Source organism: Castanea sativa, chromosome 8, assembly GCF_040712315.1.
Source record: "Castanea sativa cultivar Marrone di Chiusa Pesio chromosome 8, ASM4071231v1".
Lineage (NCBI taxonomy): Eukaryota > Viridiplantae > Streptophyta > Magnoliopsida > Fagales > Fagaceae > Castanea > Castanea sativa.
The window spans coordinates 37,119,559-37,137,988 of record NC_134020.1 but is presented as its reverse complement, the minus strand read 5'-3'; the positions used below and the strand labels follow the sequence as shown (position 1 = coordinate 37,137,988).

The window sequence follows — 18,430 nt, the reverse complement described above, 5'->3', positions numbered from 1 at the left end:
TTAGAGAGTTTAAACATTCACTAAAATTTAAAGGTTTAACAAAATATGTTATCATCAATAATGATCACGATGGTGACAATATGATATCATCAGTATTGGAGGAGGTGGCGTTGGCAACACAATGAAACCAAATGCCAATTAAGCTACACAATTGTCGACCTTTTTAAGTTTCTTCCAAGTGTTTATTTAAGTTACAGGATGCACTTTTTTTTTTGGTCCAAGTAATTAATGAATGCACAATAATAGTAATAGAGAAAACGATCAATGATCGGGTGCAATACCCCACCCGGTGCAATTACTCCAACCCCACACATTTTTTTTTTCTACAACTCTCATTTTTTTTAACTTTTTTTTTTAACAACTTTTTTTATTCAATAATTGAAACTGATAGTTACTTTTTTTCAATTATCAATCTCAGCTATTGATAGCTGTTGCATTAAGTAGGTATTGCATTTTATCTCAATTCTTAGGAAGAAGAGTATTTACAGTTTTACACTCAAAAGTAGCTTAACCCTAACTTCCATTAAATTACTGAGAAGGAAAATAGAAGAGTTACAATTTTTTTTATAGACGGTTGATGTGGTGAGTAGTTATTAGTAAGTAAAAAAATAATGTCAGCCAATAGTGAGCTCAAATAAGAACTAGTAAAAATTTGTCATAATAATAGTTTGTAAATATATTGCAAAATAGTAGTTTGTAGTTTTTTTTAATTTTTTAATTTTATTTATACAAGAATAATTTTTACTCTAACATAATTCAAGTGTATATTTATGTGAAATTCTCTCTTGAAAACTTAAACTACGGCTCTTGCCCCCCACACCCTACAAACACTTATACTTACAAAATGATCATTACCAAGAATATGCAGTGATATAATTTATAGTTGTAATATTACTAAGTAAATAGTTATTAATAAGTGAAAAAATGATATCAATCAAAGTGAGCCAAAGGAGAACCAGTAAAATTTGCGGTTATAATCTTTACCAGGCCAAGATGGTCTTTCCCTCTACCTGTCCTGTCAACTTCATCACGTGTCCTCTGTGGCACCCACCCACGATTGCGCTACCCTTCATGCGAGGGTGGGGAGCAGGAGTTGATTTGCTAAACTATCGATCTTTAAATCATGTTGAAACCTTGGAAAAAAAGGTATCTCTCTTTTGTCTTTTTGTTTTTGGTTAGAAATGGATAAAGTTATCTCATGGGTATATATTCCTTTCAACACGGCTCTTCTGCTCTAACCCGTAAAGGACGATTATATCCAACACATAATAAGCTAATTATTAGTAATCTTAAAACTCATAAGAACTTTAAACTATCACGGGCAACTCTAATACCCAATATAATTTTTTTTTCTTTTTATATAGAGAGCAGTAATAAAAGCTAATTGTATTTTGATATAATAATAAAAAATAATTATCATGAAATGAATGTTATAAATTCAAATTTTTACATGACGGATAAAAATAATTTTTTGTTTTGGCTTTTTATTTTCATTATTTTGGTGGAATTTTGCAAAAAGAAAATTGGATTGGACGGTTCAACTAGGAACCATATCCTAAACCAGTCTGATAAAAATGACAAAATCGATGAATGAACTGGTAAGAGCTGAAAATTGAACCCTTTTCAATCCTTTAATCTTTTTGGTTTTTAATATAGGATTTTAGTAACGTATACTCTATGACATATGTTATTAAACAATTTTAAAATTTTCTTTTCATCTGAAAATTAAAAAAATTGTAAAAAATATATTAACCGGACCTTTAAAAATAATGGCCTCAACAGGCGTTGATGTAGTTGATGTGGTATATGTGTATTGGATGAGTGGAAGCACAGGTGAGAGCATGACCTTAGAGATCTAAGCCTGTCCAGTCTACTCCTCCCCTTAACTAACCCAGGCTCACGGTGCCTAATGCATTGGGATCGGTGCTCTATGTCTGTGGAAAAATTCATGTACTCCACATCCACATCCACACTCTCAGTCAACAGTCACAGTCCACAACCACAGAAGTGTTCCCCCATAGTGAAGCTGTATTTAATACCAGCAAAATCCAAGTACTTTAGATAAAATAATAATAACAGATCAGCTACCAATACCATTGCCATTGCCAACTACCCATCATTCCAATCTTAATGCCCATTGCCTCACTCACTCTCACTTATCACTCTCTCACACAGCTCACTGTTCAGTGCCACTGCCAATGGCTGTATAGTTTATAGTAAGACATTTATAGTGGCTACACTCTCTACTAACTATTCCCTGCCTCCAATTTCCAACCCCACATTGTTCCTCCCATTTTGCAAAGCTTAATAACTTACATTTATTAGTACTTTGACTACTTTCTTAGCTCTTTTTATTTATTTATTATTTTATCTTAGTGAAAGAGAGCAACTTTTATTTAGCTTTTTACTCATTATTGTTGCTGGTGTTGATTATGTATCATTCCCTTCTTTCATTTCCCTTCAATTCCTTCTTGTTTTTCTCTTTTTGAAGTTTTGGAGAGCTGGGTCTTTGTGTAATTAAGGAATGCAGGTAACGTGTTTGATAATATTGTTGTGGGTAGTAGTTGCCTCTGGACAATCAGATTTGGCAGCACTGTTGGAGCTAAAGAAGGGCTTTGTAAAAGACCCATCTGGGAAAGTGCTTGTTTCATGGATTTCTAAGTCCTCGGATTCTAATGGGTGCCCTCTAAATTGGTATGGGGTTACTTGCAGTAGTGATGGCCATGTGACATCAATTACTCTCAATGATGTGGGTCTGGTGGGTGAGTTTAGCTTCTCAGCTATCTCTGGCCTTAGTATGCTTACCAACTTGTCCATTTCCAACAACCAGTTCACAGGGACTATTTCCATGATTGGTTCAATTCAGTCCCTTCAATATTTGGATGTTTCAGGCAATATATTTCGAGGGTTAATACCCTCTGCATTGTTCAACTTGAACAACTTGGTGTATTTGAATCTTTCTTCAAACCAATTTGAAGGCAATGCTGGTGCTGGTTTTGGCAAACTAGAAAATTTGAAGTATTTAGATTTGCAAGCAAATAGCTTTTCTGGAGATATAATGCAGCTTTTGTCCCAAATAGGTAGTGTGGTCCATGTGGACCTAAGCAGCAATCAGTTTTCTGGTTCATTGGATTTGGGACTTGGGAGCACCTCTTTCGTCTCCTCCATTCAATATTTGAATATTAGCCACAATTCCTTGGTTGGTGAGCCATTTGCTCATGATGGATTGTCATTTTTGGACAGTTTAGAGGTGTTTGATGCTAGTCATAATCAGCTTGTGGGTTCTGTACCTTCATTCAGTTTTGTGGTCTCTCTACGTGTTCTTCGCCTTGAAAGCAACCAATTTACAGGCTCTCTACCTGAAGCTCTTATCCAGGAGAGTTCAATGGTCTTGTCTGAGTTGGATCTTAGCCTTAACCATCTCCAAGGTATCTTCATTTAAACACTTTACTCTAGCTTTTCTGTAAAGGTATATAGATTACAATTTGGCATACAATGATACAACGTCATGTAGAGTGTACTTTTTTTTTTATTTTTAAGTTATAGCCAAAATGATGAGTGTCCTTCAAACCACTTTCCTGTGTTATATGATGATTAGTATGCTTCAAAGTTGAAACTATTTTCACGCGTTTATGTTCCTGTAGATTATATGCAATTTATTCTGCTAGTAATGTCAGTGCATTTGGCTAAGGCCAAAAGACACTTTTTGGTCTCTAAACTTGTGCGTGAGCAATATTAGTCCTTGAAGTTTAAAGTGATCGCATTTAGTTCCTAACAAACTTAAAGTGATCACTTTTACTCCCTAATGTGTCTAATGGAGTGATGATGTATTTAGGTTTTAGTTTAGTCACATCATCTAAGGGACTAAAACAATCACTTTAAACTTCCGGGACTAGGATTGCTCACGTGCTGAACTTTAGGGATTAAAAGTGCATTTAAGCTTTTGGCTAAACATCATCTATGGCATTCTCTGAAGTATCAAATAACTACGTGGTAAGAGGCGAGCAAAATAAATATCAAAGAAGCGTTTACAATTATACTATAAAACATCAGCTGTTTTGATAGAATAAGACACCTTTTATTTTTCTTTCACTCTTTCTAATGATGTTTTCTATTGATCCATCTGTACCTGTGAAAGTAGGCTAGAACTGAATTCTTCATCTAATGAGGAAAGAGCCTCTAGGTGGGAGGCACACCCAACAATAATGAACCAAATTTAAGCCTTCTGTGTGCTGGAACAGATGAAATTAACAGTTCTGGGTCACCATGAACAACAGGGCTTTAGAAACCATCCATTCTCAAAAACCTTTTAACCTTTTTAGAAAGTAGATCATTAGTATCAAGTACTCACTAACACTAATAGAAAGCTAAGAATAGAATGAGAATATATGGTGAAATTTATTTTAATGTTATATGTCATTATGTTGATATTAAAATATGATGCTTATTCTATTATATCTAAATGAATTGCTAGTAAATTTGAGAATTGTTATATTCTTTACAGAACTTGGGTTTTTTGGTAAAATAAGACACGTTTTATTTTTCTTTCACTCTTACTAATAATGTTTTCTATTGATCCATCTGTTCTTGTGAAAGTAGGCTAGAACTGAATTCTTCATGTAATGAGGAAAGAGCCTCTAGGTGGGAGGCACACCCAACAATAATGAACCAAATTCAAGCCTTCTGTGTGCTGGAACAGATGAAATTAATAGTTCTGGGTCACCATGAACAACAGGGCTTTAGAAACCATCCATTCTCAAAAACCTTTTAACCTTTTTAGAAAGTAGATCATTAGTATCAAGTACTCACTAACACTAAGAGAAAGCTAAGAATAGAATGAGAAAATATGGTGAAATTTATTTTAATGTTATATGTCATTATGCTGATATTAAAATATGAAGCTTATTCTATATCTAAATGAATTGCTAGTAAATTTGAGAATTGTTATATTCTTTACAGAACTTGGGTTTTTTGGAAAGTGCATCTTAGAAACCTCTTAAACTCCTCAGTTCCTGGAGTGATGTCTAATGTAGGCTCCACTTGTTTGGTGGAAAAGTGAGCTTCTAAAATGCAATTCTGTACATACACATAAATGGAATATCCTAGTAAAGTGGTTTAATGGAATATATAGTTGTATAGATGTTCAAGTTCCAATCAGGAAACCTTAAGGAGCTTCATTATTCTATTAAATGAAACTATGAGCTATATAAAAGTAACACGGTCTATGTCGATCCTTTCCTTGATACGAAAATGGCATGGCCACATGTATAGGAAAAGCATATATATCAGAGAAGATATATGGGAGTGGTATGATTCATGTCAATCCAATTTTAAGTCTTGTGTATTAGGTTTTGTACCTTATTGTGACTTCGTGTTTATCTACACCAAATTCTGCACTGAGGTTGATCTGTGTAAGACCTCTGTAATTTAACTTTTTGGTGAAGTTTCGATAAGATGGTTACATAGGGAAAAGAGAATCTTATTCTTTATTTTTAAAAAATGGGTGTAGGATTAGATTAATCTCAGTAGTGATTTGGCAGGAATTTGACCTTGAGTAAGAATTTTAATGGTGATCGAAATAAGAAAATAAACTGTTTTGTTGGAACATAAAATTAAGGGAAAGAAGGGATTAGTCAATTAATGATTTCATAAAAAAATCGCGGGTGATGCTCAAATTCTTGATATTTCCATCTCAGAATTTAGATCATAAGAAGTTCATCATCAATGCCAGTCAGTACTTTAAATATGTTCAATGTTCATATTCTTGTGTCATAATAGCTTCTTTTAAATTGCATGATGATGTACTCCAATACCCTTTTTAGACGTATACTGTGTGATAAATCCCATTGCAATGATCTGTTTAACTGTTCAGGAGAGAATTTCTTCTGCTGTAGAATGTGTCATTCTTTGTTGGTTTTGATCTAGTATATATAGCTGGCAACTAATTAGTTCTTATTCCGAATTTTCAATTTTCAATTCTCCATTTCTTCCATTTTCCTTTCTAGTTTAAGAAAAATTTACATTCATGGCAGGTCCAGTGGGAAGTATCACCTCTACAAATTTAAAGAAGCTTAATTTATCTTCAAACAAACTGACCGGATCCTTACCTACCACAGTAGGCCACTGTGCCATCATAGATCTGAGTAATAATATGCTCTCGGGTGACTTGTCCAGAATCCAAAGTTGGGGTAATTATGTTGAAGTTATTCAGTTAAGCTCAAACTCATTGACAGGAAACTTGCCGAACCAAACTTCTCAGTTTTTGAGGCTGACCTCGCTTGAGATATCTAACAACTCATTAGTGGGTGATCTCCCCCCAGTATTGGGTACTTACCCAGAACTAACAGTGATTGATCTTAGCCTCAACCAGCTTAATGGAACCCTCCTTCCAAGCTTGTTCACTTTAACCAATTTGGCTAACCTTAACCTATCAGGCAACAAATTCTCTGGGTCAATACCTCTTCAAGAAATTGGAAATATTACTTCAATAGGTTCTGTGGAAGATTTGAGCCTGGTGTCTCTTGATCTGTCCAAAAACTCATTGAGTGGCCATTTGCTGCCAGGGATAAGTAAGTTTAAAAACTTGGAATATCTCGATTTATCTAAAAACAACTTAGATGGAAGCATCCCTGATGACCTTACAGATAAATTGAATGCATTCAATGTGTCATTTAATAATTTTTCTGGTCTTGTACCTGAAAACTTAAGACGGTTCCCTGAGTCAGCATTCCATCCAGGAAATTCCTTCCTCATTTTTCCTTATTCGCCATCATCTCCGAATGGTATTCCCAACTTGACTCCAAGGGAACACAGGTCTCATATGACAACTGCTGTTAGAATTGCCCTGATTGCAGGTTTGGTTGGTGGCACTGCTGTGATATCTCTTATGTGCATATTGATATATTATAGAACCCACTGGCAGGAATATAGGAGAAGCAGTTCATTAGAAATTGGTGCAAAGAAAAGTGTTGCACAAGGGAGTTCCTCCATTTCTCATAGATCAGGAACCAACAAAAATGTGGATCCATCATTAGGTTCGTTTAGATTTGATCAAGATACATTATCATTATCCCAACTGGGATCTGCACATGATGCTGGTGACACTTCATCAGTTGTAAAGAAGCCTAAAAATCTTGGGCATCCAGGATCAGTAAAATATGAGCCAGGAATATCTTCTCCTATGTCTCTCTTTTCATCTTCAAATCCATCACCTTCTAACAACCAACAACTACCTGATAATCCTGGCATGCTCAAAGTTTGTTCTCCAGATAAATTAGCTGGGGATTTACATCTCTTTGATAGTTCCTTTCTATTTAAAGCAGAAGAACTTTCTCGTGCTCCAGCAGAAGCCATTGGAAAGAGTTGTCATGGAACATTGTACAAAGCTACACTTGACTCTGGTCATATATTGGCTGTTAAATGGTTAAGGGAGGGAATAGTCAAAGGAAGGAAGGAATTTTCAAGGGAAGTGAAGAAACTTGGGAACATCAAACATCCAAATTTAGTTTCTGTGCAGGGTTACTACTGGGGCCCAAAGGAGCATGAGAAGCTGATAATATCGAATTATTTCAATGCACAGTCTCTGGCAATACATCTTCATGGTAAGATTCTTTCTTTCTTCTTAATGGTAGACATGCATTCTAGAATCTTTTGAACTCTTTCACTTTAGAAATTCAATTCATAGGATATCAAGTCAATGGACACGCCTTTTATAGCCTATACTGAAATATGGTGAGCTCAATGCTGCCTTAAATTTATAGCCTATATATCCTTCAGGTGAATGGAAGAGTTTCATCTTCTTGAAATGAGGAATTTCTATGATGGTTGATACTGTGGAATCTGATTGGTGCTCAACCAATTAGATCCAAAAGCTGGGACAGAATTTTTATGCCACTTGTACTGGATCTGGGCCGGCAATCCTATGAGACCTGATCTATGTTCATGATGGTCTTATTCTCTTTTCTTTCCTTAAATTTTATCAATTATTTATTGGTTATTTCTACTATTAGGTATTCTTTATGGGATTAATGTAGCTAAGAGACTTTCCTTGACAGTTGGCAATAAATTATCTAGTCAGACGACTCCGACCATATTTGCACTTTTGTCCTAGGAAGCAGTGATAAACTATGCAACCCTAAGTTTGGGTATATGTTACAGGGCACTCACAGTTTAGTTGTACATATATATTAGCAGACGAATCAAGAGCTGGAATTAGAATACTCTTTTTGAAATGGGCTTGGGACTCACACCTATAAGGCCTTCATTAGCTCATCTTTCTCAATTAATTAATAAAAAGGAGTTGGAATTGAAACACAAAGAGTCCATTTAGTCAGCCCTTTAATATGTTATACCATGGTAGAAACGTATTTTATTAGAGAATTTTGAATGTAAGTAACTAAACCACAGTAAGTGGATTTCCTTTGTTCAAAAATTGGAAAAAAAATGAAACATTAGAAATATCAATTTGGAGATTTTGAATTCTCGGGTTTCATGAAGTCACATTAAACTCTGCTTTCTCTTGTTATGTTTATTTCAAATTGTGGTTTGGATTTGTGTGTACATAGGGAATTTTTTGGTGCTTATTTTATCTTTTTTTTTTTTTTTTTTTTCATTTATTTCCATGCACTATATTTCTATGGTCTTGCACAACTTATTTAATCCTTAAATCAAAGTTGTTGACAAACTTTAGAACCCTAACATTGATTCAATTAATCCATTCATGTATATCCAATAACATGATTCTTTACAAGTGGGATCAATTAAACATTATGGCAGTCAAAATAACTTGGCACCTGCCATAACTTGGGCTAAGTTAGCATCTGCTATTGGCATTTGGCACTTCATTTGCATAAAGCATGTACAGAGCCAGTATCCTTAGTTGACTCCTGCCAATTTTTTCATTGGAAGAAACCTATGATTTGGTAGAACTACTCATGATGACTGAAAAAAGGACTGCTACTGATTATAGAGAATACATTTTCCTAAATTTCTATTCAAGTTACTTATTTGGACTTTATTATTCCTGTATCTGATAGAAATTTATGTTGCATGCCTTTAATATCTTCCACAGAGGTGGAGCCAAGAAAACTGTCACCCTTGTCCCTTGGTGAACGGCTTCGGGTTGCTGTAGATGTGGCTCAATGTCTGGACTTCCTACATAACGAGAAAGCAATACCCCATGGAAACCTCAAATCCACAAACATTTTATTGGAAACTCCTAATCTAAATGTACTCCTCACTGATTACAGTCTACATCGAATATTGACTCCAGCGGGAACAGCCGAGCAAGTTCTAAATGCAGGTGCCCTTGGCTATCTCCCTCCTGAGTTTGCTAGCTCGAGTAAACCAAGCCCATCATTAAAGAGTGACGTCTATGCATTTGGAGTTATCTTGTTAGAGCTCCTGACTGGTAAAAGTTCTGGGGAGATAGTCCCTGGGATCCCAGGTGTGGTTGATCTAACTGACTGGGTGAGGTTATTGGCAAGAGAAAATCGTTCTGTTGAGTGCTTTGATAGGCTGATTCTTGACAGGCACAAAGTGGAGCAGCCTCCTAGAGTTCTTGATCATATGCTACATGTGGCTCTAAGGTGCATCCTTCCTGCATCAGAGAGGCCTGACATGAAAACAGTTTTTGAAGATCTTTCCGGGGTAATGCAGTAGAAGATACCACCAGTTAAAACAGCTTTAACTGTTATTGGCACTCACACCATTTATTGGTTGGTTCTTTTTCCTAAATTGATTTTCTTCTCTATTGTCTTTAATTATTTTAACTGTTTTTTTTGTGAATAGTAATGTGAATGACAACTCTAGATAGGTTTTTAACAGCTTGAGGCTAGGTCATTCTTTCCACCCAAATTGGGAATGTAATTTCATTCTTGAATTCAAGTAGTGTTAATTTTTCATTATGGAAATAACCTTGCAAGAGGTTTTGTTCATCCGTTTAGTTTTACTTTTGGGTGTATTTATACATATGAGGCCTGATAATTGATTGATAGGAAGATGTAATATAAATTGGATTATACCCTCTTTTCACCAATTTTCGGCATACTAGATTAGCCTTGTTTGTCTTTTATTTGCTTATTTCAAGGTATAGATAACTTTTATTTCATCTCATTTACTCAAAGTTAGTAGGAAAAACAAATTATTGTGATTAATCTTGGAAGATATGGAGGGTACTTTACAAAACTATAATTTGTTCATAGACTTCTAATTGAACCTCACAAGCATTGGGCTTGGTAGAACATTTGAACCATGGTTTTAAAAATCGGAATCGACCGGCTGGTCCAACCGGTTCAATCAAGAACCGGCCACTAATCCGGTCCAGTTATGACTAAACACCAAAACACTGAAAATAATTGACAACTGGCTGGTTCAACTGTAAAACTGAGAACCGGTATGGTTGAACTGGTTATTGACCGGTTTTGTTGAAAACTAAAACTACACATTTTTTTTTTCAAAAAGTTGCATTTTATTCCCCCTTCAAATCCAACCTAAAACCCATAAGAATGATGATCCAAAACTGTGCGAAGGAAGAAAAACTCAATGAAAAGAGAGGTAAAGAACTAAATATTAAAATGTGATTCTTGATTTTTTTTTAGGTAAATATGAATTATCTTGGCAGCATCAACTTTTTGAAATTTTTTATTTTGCAGCAAAAATACTTTGAGACCGAGAGAGTGAGAGTGTGAGACTATAATGTAAAGAGACTTCAAAGTTAAAACAAAAGAGAAGAATGGCTTTAGCTTTCGGATGAGACTAAGTTTGAAAGAAGAAATGGAAGTTTGAAAGAATGGATAGGTGAAGTATTAATGAAAAGAAGGGGCGGTGAATCACTTTTATTGTTTTTGTTTTTTTTTATTTTATGTCTTATCTGACTCACACTTAGAGCCACGTTACAACTTCTTGAAATGAGCAAACTTTTACAAGACAACTCAATAAAGGTAAGGGAAGGGATAAAAAAAGAAGACCATGTCATGTCAGTACTTAATATATATATATATATATATATATATATATATATATATATATATATATATATGAAAGTATTAGATATATAGTAATAAAAAATATTTATCATACATTGTTAATTTGATTCTTCACGGTTATAAAATTTTATATATGGGTTGTGGATTTTGTTATTTTTATTTCCTAAATTTAATACATGAAAACTAAAATCACATTATTTTTTAAATTTTATATATATGTTTAACTTCAACATTCTTCATTAAAAAACTTAATATATATATATTTTTTTAATTTTTAATATTTTAAAATTATTGATTAAATTATTAATTACGTTATTGGTTCTTCTTTCACCGTGCCGGTTTTTTAAACCATGGTTTGAACTCAACCAATCTGACTGGCAGGCAGCAAGTCTTTAATAGAGACTAAATTAGGCATATAAGGCTCAAATCTATGAAGGAAGTAAGATCGGGCTATTGAGGCCTAGATCTCTTTACAGATAAAGGGGCCTCTTGTGGCTGAATGCAAAAGCCCAATTCAAGGACAAACAAGACCCTTATGGGTTTCACCCTGCAAGTGGAAGATTCAAAAGGGCCCAATGACCCAAAATTTTTTTTTTTTTTTTATGAGACTAATGACCCAATTTAGTCATAAACAAAACAAACGGCCACCTCAGAACAAGGCACTAGCATGCTAACCTAAGGATACAACAACCCATCACATATGTTATAAGCTCCATGAGTTTACACTACTCCATAGAGCAAAAGTTTTACAAAAAGAAACATTACTCTTTTTTTTTCTTTTTCTTTTTTGGCGAAAAAGAACCATTCTTTGCCCGCAGTATAATATTAACAAAAATTACTCACTCTATATATGTATTAAATATTTCTCATTTTTACATTTTTGTGAGTATGCTCACATGGTTTTTTAACTACCTAACTCTAGTAGCGGAGTTGAAATTTTAGCTTGGGGGGCAAAATTAAAAAGTAATTTTTTTTAAAAAAAAATCCTTAAAAAAATTAATCTATATCTATAACAAAATAAATAAACAATTGTAAATAACTGTAAATATCATACAAAATCTAATATAAGAGTCTGTTTGAGATCTGGTTATTTTATTAAAACTGAAATTTTTTTGCTAAAAGTACTGTAAATAAAAGTAAAAATTAGTTGAAATAGTACAGTGAGACCTATGAATAATACCAAAAAGTGCAGTATGACCCATGAATAGTTGCAAAAATAAACTGAATAGAAAATAAGTTAGTTTTTTAATTTGGAACCAAACGCACACTAATGTAAACTAAGATTAAAATTTTCAAACCTAAAATAATTTACTCAACAACTCTTGACTCTTTTTGTATTTTGAAGCTGTTGCATAGTTACTTCATTTTCATCACGAGTTTGTTTAGAATTCGATATGAACTAGTTAACACACTTAGAGTTCTCTATAGTTTCAATTAATTACAACTATATATCATTAAAGTAAGAGATTAATCTAAATACATAAATCCTTACCTTGATTACTTTTTAAAAAGTTGGAAGAATTCAAACTTTCTTTCTCCATTCTCAAGTATATTAAATTTGAGTTTAAAACATAAATCTATGAGTTTGAAAATGCGAAATCAAGAGATGAAGGAGAAAAGAAAGATAATGGAGGCTTTAGGGTTTTAGTACCGTATAAGGAAATACCTTTTAAAAATTATTTTGTATAAAAAATAGGACTATCAATTGAAATCTTGAAAAAAAAGAATAATTTTTATTTAAAAAAATGATAAATACAGGAATAAAAAAAAGTGATTTTTTTTTTTTTTTTTTTTTGTGGGGGTGTAAATAAATGCTTATGATTCCGTGAATAGATGCAAGACAACACAGTCAAGGGTGAGTTACTATACTCCAGCAAAAAAAAAGAACTGCGTTACTGTGCGTGGGAAGTCTTCCCCTATTCTTTTGGTGTCAAATAATTTTCTTACTTTCCCTATTCTTTTGGTGTCAAAGCAGTTTTCTTCGGAAGTCTTTCCCCTATTCTTTTGTTGCCAAAGCAATGCAATTTTCTTTTAGCTAAGGGATTGCCTCCTCTTTTTTTGTATCAGAAGTGGCAAAATATTCAAAGAGGGGTTCCTATTTCATTTTTAGCTAAATTCTTACTTCCTAGATACTACTATCTATGAGATTTTTTAGGAGGAGTCAGGGGGGCAATTGCTCCCTCTCAACACCCCTGCCTCGTCTCAAAAGTGTTGAGACTCCTATAGAAATGATAAGGAGGTAAATGAGTCATAAATTTTTTTAACAACAATTTGAGTTAATGGGGGTATAATTCTTGATAATAAATTTTGTAACAACAAAATTATGAATATATATTAAATTACACCAACGTAGTTATCGTCCCATCACAATCTTTATAACAAGACATGAAGCATGCACCTTTTGATATCACCCTCTCCCATTTTCCAAGTCAGGGTGGTTCTGTGACCACCCTAGACTCTATGTGGAGTTGCCCCTGTGTGCTCTGTGAAGATTCAAACATAGTGTAGTTTAAATAGGTGGTTTGACATTAGGGAATCAATATATTCTAGAGTTTTTAGGACACTTTAAATTAAGACCATTTACTTTTTGGGCACTCTATTGATGACTTAATTTGTATTGATGACCCTAATTCAATTAAGATTAAAACTCAATATATTTCAATTGAGAACCAGGGACGGAGGCATTCATTGACCAAGGGGGGCAGTGGCCCCCCCTAATTTAAAAAAAAAAAAATTTATATATATATATGCATTAATTTTAGCAATTTTATTCTATAAAATTACATTTTACCCTATTAACAATATTATTGAATCTTTTTAGAGTAACGTTAAAGATACAAACTTATTTACAATATTTTTATAAACTGTTGAAATACAAATTCTTATTGGTTCGCATCTGGGTTTATTACTTGCATAACTTTTTTACTTATCAATAATCACTCACTATATCATCAATATACTTCTAGCACTTTTCTCATTTTAAAGGCCATTAAAATTTTATAGATCTAAAATCTAAAACAACATATACTAGCCCAAAAACATTTGTGCAACAACAAAAATCACCAATAGCAAAGCTAAAAAAAATTAAGTCTAATTAACCAATTTTACTCAAATAAATAATTGCCCTTTAAAAAGTTTTAAATAGAATAATTTTGTCTTTACCTAGCAAATGCACACATTAAAAATTAAAAAAAAAAAAACTCCACAACTAAGAAGCTGCCAAACTAGAGGTCAAAGTCGCCCCCCTTAACTTAAAATCCTGGCTCCGTCCCTGTTGAGAACTATATTGATCTATTTTAGCGCATATACTCATGAAAGCCATAAAAACCACATAATCACATTGTCATAATCAATGGAGACATTGCTATGACTCTCCCTTTTTTTTTGGGTTACACGTAAGTGCTATTATTGGAGAATTTAACCTGGAAATCTATTTCGGAGACACAGTAAAAGCACAGTCCAACCACAAGTTTCGTTGGCAACATTGCTATTCTGTCATGCAAGAAAGTTCTAACTGGTAAGGCACAAATTGGCGAATATTCTGTCATGCAAGAATGTTCCAACTGCTTAGACATTCACCTGGAAAATAACCTGTAGAAAACTTTTAGCAAATGTGAGAAAGTTAACAAGTATCTCATAAAAGGTCTTAAAAAGAAAAAAAAAAAAAAGTGGTAATAGTTACATACTGTGTTGAAACACAATTTTAACTAAAATTACGAAATTCTCGAAATACGACTTCAGCTAAATTGCGCATGTTAATGCTATAACTCAGCGTATACAATAATAACTAGCAAAATAAAAAATATCTCAAAATTTGTGAACAATAGGGTCTCTTAGATTCCTATTTGAAGCTTTCATGAACTAGGAGACTGAGGCCATAGTCCATATAGAAGACTTGGAGTTGGTCTGGTCTGCCTTGTTCATTGTCATATTCTGCATCTCAGTTTGGCTTGTCCGTTTATCATTATCTTTTTGTTTTTAATTTTTTGGTGCTGTTCTTTTACCAGTTCAATTTACATAGATATATAATAAGCCTAACTCCAAATATAAACTAATAAATAAATAAAGTAATTGATTACTCAAAACTTTCTGTCTTTATAAAAAAAATAAAAATAAAAATAAAAACTTTGTGTCATCGTCATTAACTCCCAGTTCAGAAATCCGCGTCCACATCTAAAAAGAACTGAAGAATTAAAAAACCCAGTCCACAAAAATTGAGGAAATGACAATTATCTCCTCAAGTGTACTCTGCAGCCAGCCCCACGCGGTTTCCCACTAGAGCATCTGGAAGTAAAATCATAAAAGCGTTTTCGGGGCAGCTTATTTAGCTTGTTGCTAAAAACGCTAAAAACGTTTACTTGAAGTGTAAGCTGTACATACAAGTTAAGAAGTAGAAAAAGCTACATTATAAGCTGTTGCCAAATACACAAATCTGGCTTATAATTGACTTTTTGACCAAAATGCTAATTTTTCTCCCCCTAAGATAACAAAAGGTCTCATTGGAAAAAAATGTGCCATTTTTTTTGGGGTTTTTTTCTAGCAAAAGGTAAGAAAGGTTTTATTAATGAATCAGCGATATCTAAATTAATCATATAGTAGACTATCTAATCATACATTAAAATTTGCAGATTGACCTGCTCTTCTAGTAAGGGCATGGGCATTACCATTTTCCTTCCTCTTAACATGCTTGAAACTATTTTAATTGAAGTGTATTTGCTTCCCTTCTTGCATCTTCCAAACATTTCCATATATAATATGGGATGACTTGAGATCATTCAAAGGTGTAATATTTTCGTTGGAAACAAATGTGTTAATTAGACTACAAGGCTATTAACAACACCTTTCGCACTTGGTTATCTGTTATTGTTTAAAATTTTAAAACTTGTTATAGTATTATCTTATAGGACTCTATTTTTATTAATAACAAATGATTTTTTTTTTTATATAGACACAGCTTTCATATCTATTTTTTGAAGTTAGACCAAATATACATATTTGGCTTTTTCATTTGTTTATCTCTCTTTTTTTTTTTTGTCTACTTTTTTTATTATTTATTTGAATGCACTTTATATGACCTACAACTAATTATAAGTTCTATGGACTACTGGTTAAGAGGAAAATTTCCAAATGATCTAATATATCAGCCATAGTGTTGAGTTCATTCAAAAACAATGGGATATGTTAATTAGTATATATATATATAATCATCATTTAGCATGAATCAAAGAGTTGACGCCCAAGGGAAACCAAATTGAACTTTAACACTGGATGCGACCCCAACCATAGAAATGAATAGTAATAACTCTCAAAGATTTTAATAATTAATACCCTAACCCTTCGATGTTGGTGCTTATTCCCACAGATTTATGTTCCTTTATTATTACTTTTTGCTTTTCTCAATGAAATTATTAAAGGCCTCATTTGGGTAAGTCCTGGGGGGATTTATATGGGACATAATAGTATATTAATGAGCTTTATCCAACATTGTATTTTTGCCTTTGTTCTTTATTGTTTTCTTCTTTGTTAAGTTAGATATACAACTCCTTGAAGTCTTATAAGCCAACTCATTTTTTACTTATTACAATACTTTAAACAAAAAGCTAAATAAACGCACAGTAGACTTAGGTAAGTAAAACAAATTGTAGACTTATGTTATGACTTTATCTCTTATTATTAGAAAAAGAAAACCGTGTGTAGAAAATCCAACAAACATACCTTAATTTTCTCTTGCACGCGGTCTTTAAAAAAAATATATTATTAAAAAAAGAAACAAACAAAAAGGCAAGGAAACACGAACACGCCTTCGACTTGTTCATGTAATTAATTAGACATCTCATGCTGACCTGTAAAAACAACCCTTTCTGTTTACTCATTCGACACGCTCCTACATTTCTCTCTCTCCTCGTATATATATCCCACATTTTACTCTCTCTCACATTACAATTTTCTTTCACTGATTCACTCGCCGAGTTTACATCTAAATTCTATAACTCAGTACTCACAAAAAAATAAAATAAAACATGGCCGACCGAGTTCACCCACGTGACTCGCCACCACCACAGGCACCAGTTACAGTAAACGACGAGACATCGTCGGAGAGTTCCGAACCAATGTTGACACTAGCCACTCGTCCGAATCCTAGTCCCGACAAACCTGTTCCTCCACCTGGTACCTACGTGATCCACATTCCTAAGGACCAAGTCTACCGTGTTCCTCCGCCGGAGAACGCTGATCGCTACCATGCCCTCACTCGCAAATCCAAAACTCGCCGCCGGCCGTGCTGTTGCTGCCTCTGCTGGTTCCTCGGAGTCCTCGCCCTCATCGTCGCCCTCGTTGCCGTCTCCGCCGCAATATTCTACCTCGTAGTCAAACCTCGGTCTCCGAATTACTCCATCGACGCCGTCTCCATCTCCGGCGTGAACCTCACCGCCGCCGCCGCCGCTTCATCAGCTTCTGTAACGGTCTCGCCTGAGTTCGACGTTACAGTTAGAGCCGATAACCCGAACAAGAAGATCGGGATCTACTATCAACCGAAGAGCTCTGTCGGGATCTATTACGACGACGTTTCGCTCTGTAACGGCGCGGTGCCTTCGTTTTATCAGCCGTCTAATAACGTGACGGTTTTCAAAACGGCGTTAAAGGGCTCCGGTGTGGTTTTGACCAGTACGGTTAAGAATTCGTTGCTGCAAGCTCAGAGCCAAGGGAAAGTGCCGTTACTTTTGACGGTTAGAGCTCCGGTTAAGATTAAAGTGGGGTCCGTTAAGTCGTGGACGATTACCGTTAAGGTTGATTGTGACATAACGGTGGATAGCTTAACGACCAATGCTAAAATTCTTTCAAAGGATTGTCACTACGGTGTGAAGATTTGGTAGACATACGACGTGTTTGGCAGTATGTTTATTTTGGTTATAGAATTAGGACTTTTGGTATAATTTTTTTTTTTTTTTTAAATTTTTGTGATTATGTTGTAGCTGCTTTATACAGATTACGAAAGAAATATACACATTGTTTTAGTTGCCATCTAATCTATCTTGTTATTCCAAAAACAAAAAACTAAAGGAAATCTCCATCATATAAATCCATGATCTTCTTGTATAATTTGGGATGGGCCTCGGTCCCAAGAAATTAGGAATAAACTCTTTGGACTTAAAAAGATTTCACAAGCATTGAGTAGCAAGTTGTTGATAATAGCATAATAGGTTAGGATGTGACGTTAGAGTAGAGTTAAACTCAAATGAAAACTAGGGATATTCAGGATTTTCACCTCTCGGGCTGCCTTATAAGCCTGAGTCGAAGGGAGTAGTATACCATTAGTTATTAATAACTGATGGTACACTACTCCCTTTGGCTCAGGCTTATAAGGCAGCAAGTGGGGGGAGTTCTCTTTGATGTGGGATACAAGATGTCAAGCCAAATAAGGTTACGAGGCAAAAAGCCCTTAGCCC

The 18,430-nt window shown here is 34.2% G+C and overlaps 2 protein-coding genes across 2 annotated transcripts; both read left to right on the top strand.

Annotated features, from left to right (window-relative positions):
• Window positions 1-1,892: 1,892 nt before the first annotated feature.
• On the top strand, window positions 1,893-9,935 carry LOC142605547 (putative inactive receptor kinase At5g10020). Its single transcript, XM_075776949.1, has 3 exons — window positions 1,893-3,428; window positions 6,033-7,601; window positions 9,071-9,935. Exons 1-3 carry the CDS (start codon window positions 2,525-2,527, stop codon window positions 9,658-9,660), a joined length of 3,063 nt encoding a protein of 1,020 aa, XP_075633064.1. The 5' UTR covers window positions 1,893-2,524; the 3' UTR covers window positions 9,661-9,935.
• A 6,989-nt stretch (window positions 9,936-16,924) lies between these two features.
• Window positions 16,925-18,010, top strand: LOC142606806 (NDR1/HIN1-like protein 13). Its single transcript, XM_075778145.1, has one exon. It carries the CDS (start codon window positions 17,006-17,008, stop codon window positions 17,855-17,857), a length of 852 nt encoding a protein of 283 aa, XP_075634260.1. The 5' UTR covers window positions 16,925-17,005; the 3' UTR covers window positions 17,858-18,010.
• The last annotated feature ends 420 nt before the right edge of the window (window positions 18,011-18,430 follow it).

Coding starts and splice junctions, on each gene's coding strand:
- LOC142605547 (XM_075776949.1), top strand. CDS start 2,525: ATGCAGGTAACGTGTTTGATAATATTGTTGTGGGTAGTAGTTGCCTCT. Junction 3,429..6,032: donor TAGCCTTAACCATCTCCAAG/GTATCTTCATTT, acceptor CATTCATGGCAG/GTCCAGTGGGAAGTATCACC. Junction 7,602..9,070: donor TCTGGCAATACATCTTCATG/GTAAGATTCTTT, acceptor TATCTTCCACAG/AGGTGGAGCCAAGAAAACTG.
- LOC142606806 (XM_075778145.1), top strand. CDS start 17,006: ATGGCCGACCGAGTTCACCCACGTGACTCGCCACCACCACAGGCACCA.